Source organism: Serinus canaria, chromosome 4A, assembly GCF_022539315.1.
Source record: "Serinus canaria isolate serCan28SL12 chromosome 4A, serCan2020, whole genome shotgun sequence".
Taxonomy (NCBI): domain Eukaryota; kingdom Metazoa; phylum Chordata; class Aves; order Passeriformes; family Fringillidae; genus Serinus; species Serinus canaria.
Window position 1 is genome coordinate 15,225,669 of NC_066318.1, and position 11,248 is coordinate 15,236,916.

The 11,248-nt window shown below is 53.1% G+C and overlaps 1 protein-coding gene across 1 annotated transcript; it reads left to right on the plus strand.

The window, feature by feature from the left end:
- The first annotated feature begins 4,898 nt into the window (after nt 1–4,898).
- ITGB1BP2 (integrin subunit beta 1 binding protein 2) lies at nt 4,899–10,730 on the plus strand. The gene is made up of 11 exons (XM_009099454.4): nt 4,899–5,043; nt 5,240–5,289; nt 5,388–5,444; nt 5,743–5,891; nt 6,029–6,141; nt 6,380–6,438; nt 7,336–7,406; nt 7,632–7,734; nt 9,039–9,158; nt 9,563–9,625; nt 10,381–10,730. Exons 1-11 carry the CDS (start codon nt 4,980–4,982, stop codon nt 10,648–10,650), a joined length of 1,119 nt encoding a protein of 372 aa, XP_009097702.3. The 5' UTR covers nt 4,899–4,979; the 3' UTR covers nt 10,651–10,730.
- The last annotated feature ends 518 nt before the right edge of the window (nt 10,731–11,248 follow it).

The window sequence follows — 11,248 nt, forward strand, 5'->3', positions numbered from 1 at the left end:
CAAAATCTCAAGTGGGAATGCTAATTAGCTGTTCTGATGTCCTGTGGAAAATGGATCCTTTCTTGTAGCTTCTGTCTGGAATGAGGCTGGCAGACATTCACTAGTGCCATGGCTGCTGGGTAAGTACAGTGGTTATTTCTGAAGTGTAAAATATGAGGAGAAGAAACTATGAAGTTGCATCCAGGTATCTGTATTACCTCCTTCACCTGCCAGTTGCTCAGCTGGCTTGTGTGTTACTGAGCAGTCCAAGGAGGAATTGCTGTTCTAGTGAAACAGCAGAGCTGATGTTCAGCATCACTCTGCTGCTGAACAGTCCTGAGCAAGTGTAAGATAAGGATGGGTCTGGTTCCTGCCTTTCCCTGGGAGAAAAGGGTGTGTGAAATCATAGGGAAGGAGGAATTTAGCACTGCTCAAAGCCCATCTAAGATGATTTCAAATATCTAAATAAAAGATGCAGTGGCAGCAATGAAAGAAAACTAAATTCTGGTATAGATCCTATAGGTAACTATTCTTAATTTGCTTTAAAGGAGGAGACTGAAAACCTGTGGCTGAGTAAGGAAATGGTAAAGCAAACCTTTACTAAGACTTTCAGAGGCATGTCAGGGACAGGCTCACTTCAGTGCAGAAACATTTACAGCTGGGGACAGGAGCAAGCAAGGCTGCCTCGCTCCAGAGCAGTTCCTTGCTCTGCTGAAGCACTTTGGGTTTGGTGTTGGTGCTTGCACTGCCTGTTTCAGGTAAGGAGTGCATCTCCTGAGGCTGGGCTGTTCACAGCACTGCTGTGCTGAGGCTCAGCCACTGTGCTGGAGGGAATGCTTCCCTCTGCATGCCTTTCCAGAGTGCTGGCTATTATGTAATTACAGACTGATGAAATATTTTTACTCTTCTGAGGATAAACCGTTGCCTTTTGCTGTCATATTTGATCAGCTGGTTTAAAATGCAGTTCTCCAGTATCAGTTTGTATCACACCAAGGATTGATGAGCAATTTGGTTTTACCACTTTGCTCTTAACTTTAAATCCCCTTCATCTGTGGACTTCAGAAGTTACAACTTGTGCTTTACACAGCTAAGTAGTGAGTGCATTTGCAAGAATCAAAGATAAATGAAAAATCCAGCTGGTATGTGGATAATTCAGTCATACCACAGCAGTAGACAAACATTTCATTTTTTTTCCTGGCACGGTACCTCTCACTAGTGCCTCTAATTTATCACAGAAAGCTGCAAGTGATGGCATGTGCTGAACTACTTCTCCAGTGAGCTACCTTTGGGGGTTGAAAGATGGAAGATGTGATTTTCTATGGCCTTGCTGAAAGGAGCCATCATTCTCTCTTCTCTTGGTCGTGACTTGGGTACGTAGTGCCAGATGAAAGTAAAAAGAGAGTAAGAAAGCAAGGAGCTCAGCCAGGCACAGCACTGGTTTGGGGGCACTTTCCCTCACTTCAGTTTGGCCCCTCTGCTCTAAAAAAGGTCACAGTGACCTTACTGTAAAGGCAACAGGACCCTGAAAAGGAGAAGTGCTAAACCCCACACTCAGTGCCAGTTTGGGGTATTTCAGCCAGCAGATTTTGATTCAGGCTGCCAGCTAATGATACAAAATTGAGTTTTAGGAGTAGACTGAACTCTTCTTTTTGTGCTGGTTCCAACTGAGGACTAAAGGGCACTTTTTGATGAGGAATATTGCATGTGCCTTCAGACTGAGCACCAGAGTGAATCAACTCCTAAAGGAGTAACTCAGCTCCAAGAAATTACCTCTGGAGCAAGACACTGGCTGAACTACAGGGAGAAAATCCTTATCAGCTGGGTAGCTGCTTCCAGTTTGAGATTGTAATTCTCCAATGAGACTGAAGTGACGCAACATTAGAAATTCCAGACTTTCCAGATTCCAGACTGCAAAAAAGCAGTGGTCTTGAAATGGAGAGGTTGCCCATACCCCCATTTCTGGTACTTCTCTGGTCTTTTTCCAACCTGTTCTCTGAACTGTTGACTACAAGCAGTGCAGACCTCTTGGACAGGTGGTACATAACCCCTTAGCAGTGCTATCTGAAGAGTGGCCAGGCAGAATTGCTGCAGAATTGCTCAATTGTTTTTCTGAGAAAGATTTTATTGCCCAAATAAATAAAACATTAATCCTGCCTGCTGCATACATAGCAGTAATATGTTTTTCAGGGATATCCCTTCACCTAACAAGCCTTTTGTATGGAGGAATTACTCTGTGCTTTAGAAATGCAGTGTCTTGCTTCTCCCCTGGCTCCACAGGGCATCCTGAATGACTGAAGGGTCAGGGGTGAGCTGGGTTTGTTTCCCTGGAGATATCCAGTATGTTCTCCCCAGGACCCTGCAGGGCTGTTTTACACTGCCCCTGATTGTTCAAGGGCACATGCATTCAGCTGGGTTTGAGAATAATTTATTCTGGTTTTTCTACTTCCTTTTTTGATCTGTTGTATATGGAATTAAGCGTACACAAAGCAAGAAGGCTTTATTTTTAATTGCCAGCTGGGAGCTCGATTCCTGTCTCAGGTGCAGAGCTCAGAGTTGCCCCAGCCCCCTGGGGTACCTGCTGTTTATCTCTGTGATGTGTGTCAGCCACATCAGCCTGTTGGTGTTTCCTCTGAGGTGTGCAGGGTAACCTGAGCTCCATATTCTCACTGGCACGGGGTTGGTGACAGCTGCAGCCTCGCTGACAGCTCGTGGAAAGAACAGGGAGATCTGAAACACTATAGCTCTGCTCAGCCCCCAGGATGGCAAACTCCCCCATCACAGGCCTCTGCCCAGCTCCCTGGGTCCCCAGGGATCTTTCTCACCTAAACAGAGGCTCTGGATACCAGCAGGATTTTTAAACAACCTTAGGGACTGTTGGGTCAGTTGTGACCTGGGGCAGTACAGTGCTTTGAAGCCATGTGGATCGTGTGGGTGTGACAAGGTCCCACTGCCCTCCTGTTACCGTCCCAGCTTTTGGTGGGTGGGTGTAGGTTTGTACATAGGTGCCCCAGGTCTAAAGAGGTGTGACAGTGATGCATGTCCTCCCCTGCAGCAGGACTGGCTCCTTGCTAAGGAGCTGACAAGGAAAAGCTTGGTGTGGCTGCTGGCTGGGACATCTCCAGGTGGGGGTGGCAGAACTGAGCTGCAGATAAAGTAGCAGGACAGTGTGAAATAATCTGGAGTCTTTTCCCTGATAAGCTCCAAAATTCTGGCAACAGTTCACCCTAACTCTGAACTCTGGAGATACCCTTGGAATGACAGAAAATTCTTCAGGCTTTGTAGAGGGATTAAGTAGGTTAAACAAACATTGTAGGACGGGGTTAGAATTGCATCAGCCATGGCAGCCCCTCTGGGCTCACCCCCTGAGCAGACTCCCTGGGCATCTTGTGCCTGCAGGACTTGTTCTTTGTACTGTCTGATAGTGCCAAGGACTTCTATCAACCCCAGTTCTGAACAGAAATTGTCCCCAGATGCTGTGTGCTCCTGGAGGTAAGGGCAGCACCCAGGAAACAGCTGTCCCTGCAAACAGGAACAGCACAAAGAAAATATTTGATTTAGACAATAAGAGGAAGTAAGTAAAACCTTTGATCTCAGGAGGGTTTCCTGTTTGTAGAGGAAAACCTTTGGGTCCCAGAAGGGGAGCAGGGGGAATGCTCAGGTCTGGGCAAACCCCTTCTGCATACAGGGGACTCAAGTAGCAGTTTGTGTTCTTCTGTGATTACAATCATCTTCCAGGGAGCAATTTTCATCCCTGAAGTGATGACAAGGAGAGATAGTCAGGTCTGAGTCTGTGCCTCCTTCCTTCTCCCTTTCCACAGTCTCTGCTGGGCAATGTGGGTTGTCCTAAGATAAGATGAAAACAGCAGGCAGGTTTTGCAGGAGGAACTCACTGAATGCTTGCATGATTAATGTATTCCAGAGATGGGGGAGCTGAGCTGTTTGTGATTGACTGTGGTGCACATCGACCTGCAAAAGGGTATAAAATGCTGCTGGAGTCTGGGCCAACCGTGCAAACTGCCCTCCCAAGGTCACAGGCAGCTTCTGGGTGGTGTTTGTCATCCCTGCCCCTCTTGGGGACACCTGCAGGGCATGTCCAGCCAGAATGCAAGGAGCACACAGTGAAAAACTGTAAGATCTGGTCAAATACAAAGATGAAATTCTAAAGCAGCTCCAAAGTTGCCTTATAGCTTTGTAATTGTGAATTCTGCAAGGTCAAAGACTGTAAATCTGTATGTTTCTAGCCAAACCTGAATATTATAATCCTTTAGACAAATACTGTAACCAAATCTGAGGTTTAGTCAGAGCCACACTGATTTCTCTGAGAAGTTTAGAAAGTGAGTGGTCTCACTGAAGCTCATGACTCAAGAAACCATTCCTATGTATACCATATATTGTAATAGATGGTAGAGTTGTTGTTTAGATACTGCATTTAAAAACTGCATTAGTGATAAATCTAATCATGATCACTCACGTTACCACTGTCTCCTACTTCTCACGTCTGGCCAAAAACCTTCCCTTGACCACTCTGTTACTCCTGGGCTGCACACAACCAGCATTAAAGGATGCCTTGGCCACATGCACAGCCTTGGTCTGCTGGTGCCTCTGTTTAGCCGGCGCTTGTGCCTTGTGGGGCTGGGGGAGACCAGCACGAGTCAGTTTTCCCCTGTGACTCTGGGAATTGCCTTCCCTTCAGTCCCAGGGCTGAGCGCTGGGGCGATGCCGTGCGGGGCAGGATGGAGGCAGCGGGACAGGAGCTGGGCACAGCCGTGCAGTGCCCGTTCCCCCGGCAGGGCACAGGGCCAGCGCAGGAATGCCTGTGCTGATACCGCAGGCGCCGAGCCCCGCCAGCTGCCCTGTCCATCTTTAGTCCGGTCTCCGGTTACAGCCGCCTCCAAAGGAGGGCAAAGCCAGCCCCGGCTGCACAGGAGGGGTCCCGGCAGGGCTGAGGCCGATGCGATTGCTGTGCAAGGACTGAAGGACGCTGCCACCAGGCCTGAGCCATGGCACTGCTGTGCTACAACAAGGGCTGCGGGCAGAGCTTTGATCCCGAGCACAACGCCGAGGGTGAGTGAATCCGTGTTCCTCGCGCCGGAGGGAATGGGAATCGTGTGCTGCTTTCCCGGGGTGTGCCCAGCCCGGCACAGACACCCGTATGGCAGGGGCTGGCTCTGGAGCTGCCTCTGGAGCTGCTGGCTGTCTCAGGTGGCTCATGGGCAGGATTGCTTCTCCTGAAAGCTTCTGCCCTATTTTCCCTTTTCAGATTCCTGCCTGTATCACCCAGGTGTCCCCATTTTCCACGATGCCCTGAAGGTGAGTGGGGCAGCAGCTGGGGCTGCAGCTGTGGGGAGTGACTTTGTTGCCAGCAGGATTGCCCACAGCTGACGAGTCTGTCGTGTCCTGGTGTCTAGGGCTGGTCTTGTTGCAAGAAGCGCACAACAGACTTCTCTGAGTTCCTCTCCATAAAGGTGAGTGACCTGCCAGCCCAGATACACCCGCTGTTCCTCCATCCTTTCCTTCTGGCCCCTGCCCAGTGCTGTCCCATCCCTGTCCTATGTGAGGGATGTCCCTTTTCCCCTGCCAGCCAGGGATTTGCTATCTGCTTCCAAGGACCCTCCAAGCAAGGGTGCTGCTCCCAAAGTGCAAGGTCAGAGCCCATCTCTCTGCAGGACACTGAGCCACCACATCATGGAAACTCATAGGGCTTGGGAACAGCCACAGGTTGAGGAGGACAAAGCAGTCATGGGGCTTGTCTCTGCTGCTCAGGGATGCACAAAGGGATTTCACAGCAAGGAGAAGCCCCCTGAGCCTTCCAGCCAAGAGAAGATCTCAGAAGAACCAAAGGCCAAACCAGTGAAGGAGCTCATTGTCCAAGGACCAAAATCAGCTGAGAAGATGCTGCGGGAAAGACCAAGGTGAGAAAGGCTCAGCTAACAGGCTTGCCCTGCTGTGTCACTTCTGTGTGTGTCCTGCCCTGCTGCTCTCTCAGGAGAGGCAATGACACTTAAATCACAGAAAAACCCACTTGGCCTTTGCTGCTGCTGTTTCCCAGCTCTGATGAGCCAAGACAACTGCTGCCAATTAAAGTATCCAGGTCTCTGGAGCAGGCACTGGAGAAACTGAACTTGTCCTCTGAGGACAAGACACTCGAGAGCACTTGTACAGGTAAGGACAAGCTGATGGATGGCATTGGGGTTGCACATGGCAAATTCAGCAGGGGGTTTTGCATGATAAGCTCGGGGCAGTCAGTGAGTGCTGTATGTTCAGCTACCTGCAAAACTGCATCTTGGAGGTGCATTGGGATGGTCTGTGCTCAGCTGATGAGCTGGCAGAGAGCTGGCTGAGGATTTGGGGGCAGGCATGGGCAGTGTGTGTCCTGAGTGAAGCTGTGTTGCTCTCACAGGTGAGGAGGCTGCCCAGGTGAGAGCTGGCACCACGTGCAAGAACGCAGCCTGCAAGGCGGTGAGTACCTGGCAGAGACCCAGCTTTACCCTCCTGTGCTTTCACCCTCCTGTGCCTTGCTCCAGGAGCATCAAAGGCTCAGGGCAGGTGTCAGGCAGGCAGAAAGTGGCAGTGCCCACCTGCTCCATATTCTCATCCCACCCTGGGAGCAGCCGCCTCTGTCACCTCCCACCCACTCTCCTTCAAGAGGCTTCCACATTGGTGGTACATTTGTGTTTCACTGCTGCTGACAGCTTGCAGTGAAATACAGCACACATTCAGGGCTGGGCACGTAGGCAAAATGCACGTGGAACAATTCCCACCTGCCTTGAACTGATGCAGCTCAGCCCAATTTCTCTCTTGCCCGAGGCTGCCTTGTGGAGCACTGACTGCCTCGAGGATGAGTGGGAGGGTGGAGCTGTGGCAAGGATGGGATGCTTGGAAAGCAGCAGTGAGGGAGCGGGGAGCAAAAAGCAGGAGGCAGATGAGGCCATAAGGCTGACGTGCTCTGGAAAGGAGGGAAGAGGACAGCACTGACAAATCACCCCCTGCACCTCAGAGTGAGTTTCTGTGGTGTCTAAACGTGCCCACTGTGCTTGTGTTGCCAAGCTCTGGGCTGGGAGCAGGCTGTGTTTGGGAGAAGGGTACAGAAGGGCTGCTGGCAGGGTGGCAGGGGTGACACTGTGGTCCTGGCAAGGTCAGGGTGGCTGCCCTGCCAGCAGTGAGCAGGGAGGAGTGCTGGGCTGCTGGCTGGGCATGGTCCCAGAGGGAATCTTCCCAGATGCTGGAGCTGGCAAAAGGGTGATGTTGGGCACTGTGCTGTGCCCTCTGCAGGGATGGGCATTGAGTGGACACCTGTGCCACATCATCCTGTGCCAGAGACACAGACAGAACTTTCCTCTGCTTCTTTCTCCACAGATCTACCAGGGCCCAGAGAGTAACACAGATGTTTGTACGTTCCATCCTGGCGTTCCTGTCTTTCATGAGGGGTAAGAAACAACCTTTTCCAGAGCAAACTGACCCTGCCATGGCCTGAAAATGCTGCATGGCAAGGAGGTGGCCCCAGCAGCACGGGCACTGCAGTTGTGGGTGACACCCTGCAAGGGGACAGGTGGGCAGGGGCAGCTCCTGGTTATGAGCCACTCTGCCTCCCCACCCTGCTGTGGTCCCCTCTCATGCTCCTGACCCCACTCAGGTCACCCTGCTCTCCTCAGGATGAAGTACTGGAGCTGCTGTGGAATCAAAACCACGGACTTCAGTGCCTTCATGGAGCAGCCAGGCTGCAGCCGTGGGTGTCACTGCTGGACAGAAAAGAAGGTAAGGGGGCTCTCAGCAGAGGCAACTCATGTGAGCAATTGGCATTATTGGCATTTGAGAGCGCTCCTGCCCTTGCTCTGCATTCACACAGGTTTCTGCATTTTATTGCCTTAATGTTCATAACTGCTGACAGATTGCACAGGTTTGAATGCCTAATCTTCACCCATCCGCCCTTTAAGATGCTGCTCTGCATTCCCAAGATGTGTCAGCTCTCACCCCCAATGGGCAGATGTGCAATAGAAATCTGAACAAGGCAGGACCTGGCCCTGGACACAGCATAGTCAGCATTGCAGGCTGCCACACAGCCTGCACAGAGACAGGTGGCTGAGCACAGGAAAAGTCCTATAAAAAACCCCAAAGGCTTTGACAGATAATTGCAGATAACTGGATTTGGCTTTAATGAAGCTTTCCCTCTGCAGCTGCTTCTCAGGAGGGATCTCATCCACACACCAACATGGTGTTGTGGCAGGGCAGTGGGGACCAGATCCCAATTCTCAGTACTGTAAGCTTCCCCAGGAAAGTTCCTGACTGGAAATAAGATTGAGCTGGGAAAATTGCACCAAAGCAGCCCAGGATAACCCTGGAAGTGCACTGTGTTCCCCTGAGTCAGCACTGCTCCCAGCAACCCTCTCAGAGCCCAATCTCCTCTTCGTTTTGGAGCAGAAAACATATCCTGAATATAAAGGAGGCACCAGGGAAGGAGCTGTGATGTGATGCAGATGTTTTGTGCTAATTGTCACCTAAGTCTGGGCCAGGACTCCTGCTGGAGCACTTCTTTGCCTGGTACTGTGGAGGGCTGCAGGGGGCCTGTCTCTGTGTGACGCTCAGAAATGAGCTGGTGGGGACACAGTCCTGTCAGTGCCTGTGGTGCTGATAAGGTGGACAAAGGTGAAACGTGGGGTTTCATCTGAAACTCATCTGACTCCCAAATGCAGGATGGTGGCATGATCCATGCCCAGTACCAGCCCCTGCACTGCCCTCCAGGCTGAGTTGCCTGGCTGTGCACAGCACTTAGGAGCTTGGGCACAGCAGAGTGACTCTGGAACTGGAAGAGTCCAAGCACAGCACAGATGTGCCATGCAGCACGGGCTGGACAGCATGGCAGGGGCTGCCCACCTTTGCACGAACCATCTCCCCTCAAAAACCAGCACAAAGGCAGGGCTTGTTCTTGCTTGGCTGCTGCCAACCCGAGCTACCAGCCCGAGGGAGATGCGCAAGGAGCATCCCGAGGCTCAGCCGTGCCCTCTGCTGGGGCAGTGCCTGAGCCCAGCTGTGCCATGACAGGCTCCTCTCCTCCCCGGCAGGACAAGAAGGCGGTGCTGTGCCGGCAGGACTGGCACCAAACCGGCAGCCAGGTGGTGGTGACAGTGTACGCCAAGAACCCCCTGCCTGCCCTCAGCAGCGTGAAGGCCAATCGCACCGTGGTGAGTGGGTGGGTGGGCTCTGCACTCTTGTAGCCCACCTGGGCCTGCAGGGGCCAGCTGGGTGCCTGGTGCTCTTTGGTGGCCTGTGGCTACCAGCAGGGCTGGCACTGCCAGCCTGCCATCCCTGAGTTGAGAGCCTGGTGGCCTCAGTGCTGCACCTGCCCAGCAGCTCTGGCTTTCAGCTTCAGTGGGTGGATTTGCTGGATTTGGGTCCCTTGACCTGTGACAGAGGTGAACCTGTCATGCTCTGAAATGTTGCCAGGTGCTGAGGGGATCACCACACCATTATACTGGAGCCAGGGTGTGGGTTGCAATATGGAGCTAAAAGGAAACTGCACTGTCTGGGGGAAGAGCTCTGGCAGTGCTGTGCTACCCTCTCAGATAATTTTCTGTTGATCTTTCAGCTTGAGGCTCATGTCATCTTTGAAGGGAATAAGATTTTCCAGGCTGAACTGGAGCTCTGGGGGGTAAGATCCTGTTTGCTTTGATTTCCCTGTTCCAGCAGTCTGCATGGGGCTGGGCTGCAGCTCTGTGAGGCAGCCTGAGCTTTTCATCCTGGGCTGGGCTGCCCAGATAAGGCATTTATGGCCATCTCTGCTGGGAAATGCCTTAGGGGTTGTGAGGAGGCTGAGGTGGCTGCACTGATTGATCCAGGGCTAAGGTCAGAGCTGGAGGTCCCTGCCAGCCCTGTAGGTGTTCTGGGTTTGGTCCCAGGCTGCCCCAAATGCTCTTTGGCCCGGCAGGTCCCTGTCTCCCCCACAATCCTGCTGTGAATTGCAGGCAGGCTGCAGTCTGAGCTACAAGACTGATTTTTCAGCTGCTTGCTGTCTGGGGAGCAGCAGCGAGGCTCAGGAATTTGCATGTGCGGTTCTGGTCTGTATTTCTGGGGCTGGCTGTGCCTGCAGGCGGTGGAGGGCTGACAGGTGTGGGTATGGCTGTGTCTCAGCACGGCTCCTGCTGGGGGGAGAGAGGCTGTGCCGCAGCTGCGAGTGCGGCTGGGCAAGCTGAGCTCTCCTGAGCTCCCAGCCAGCGCGGTGGTGCTGCTGAGACACAGCAATGTGAAGCTCAGCTCAGCTCAGTTCAGCTCAGCTCAGCTGCGCTGCAGCCCAGGCTTCTCCTGGCACAGGGGGAGATCTCTCCTCTGGCAGGGCTTTGCCATAAGTGGAAGGCTGAGCTGCCTGGCCTCCCCTGCCCAGCTCACTGCACCTTTCCCACTCCCTAGACCATTGATGTGGAGAAGAGCTTTGTGAGCATGGTCCCAGCCAAGGTGGAGATCACGCTCTGCAAAGCCAGCCCTGGCTCCTGGGCCAGGCTGGAGCTTCCCCAAAGCAAGCTGCAGTCCTGTGGTGAGCAAGAGAAGGAAGCTGCAAACACAGAGGAGCCTGGGGCTGTGCAGGATGAGGACTCTGATGACAGCTTGAGCTGGTCCGAGGAGGAAGATGAAGAAGAGTTGGAGATGGGAACACCGGATATGATAACACCAAGTAACTGATGGTCGAGTGCTTCAGCCATTCCCTGGGTCCTGTGCCTCCATCCCTTGTCCCAGGTCCCTCTCCAGCTCTCCTGGACCCCCTGAGCTGCTGGACACCTTGTCACCAGCTCCAGAAGAGCAGACCTAGTCCAGAGCCGTGCACAGGCTGCAGCGTGGCCTCTCCCCAGGTCACAAGGGACAATTAATAAACACCCAGAGCAAAGGTTGTCCTCTGAAATCCGTGACGAGCGCTTAAGAAACAGTAGCGGGCCAAACCCTGCCTTCTGTCACTTCCTCTTCTGTGCCTGGCTGGGGCAGGACAACAGAAGCAGTCCCCTTCGGTGTCCCTGGGGACGGGGCGTTCATGGCCCAGCACCCTCCCTGACCCTGGCGTTTCTGGGGGTGGACACAGCCTTCCCTGCCGCTCTTGGGCGCTGAGCCCCGGGCTGAGCTGAGTGTAAGCTCTTGCCGTCTCCCTCGCCCGGCGCTGGGGAAGCCGGGCCCCGTGGCTCATTGTCGGGAGACGGTGACCGCGGACACGGGAGTGTCACCGCCACCGGCAGCTCCGGCGGAGCCGTGGGGTTCGTGCACAGCCCCTTAGAGGCGTGAAACCGCCCGG

Excerpts from the sequence above, each read along its gene's own strand:
- ITGB1BP2 (XM_009099454.4), top strand. The coding sequence starts at position 4,980 with ATGGCACTGCTGTGCTACAACAAGGGCTGCGGGCAGAGCTTTGATCCC. Across the intron at positions 5,044-5,239 it reads TCCCGAGCACAACGCCGAGG|ATTCCTGCCTGTATCACCCA; the intron begins GTGAGTGAATCC and ends TTCCCTTTTCAG. Across the intron at positions 6,439-7,335 it reads AGAACGCAGCCTGCAAGGCG|ATCTACCAGGGCCCAGAGAG; the intron begins GTGAGTACCTGG and ends CTTTCTCCACAG.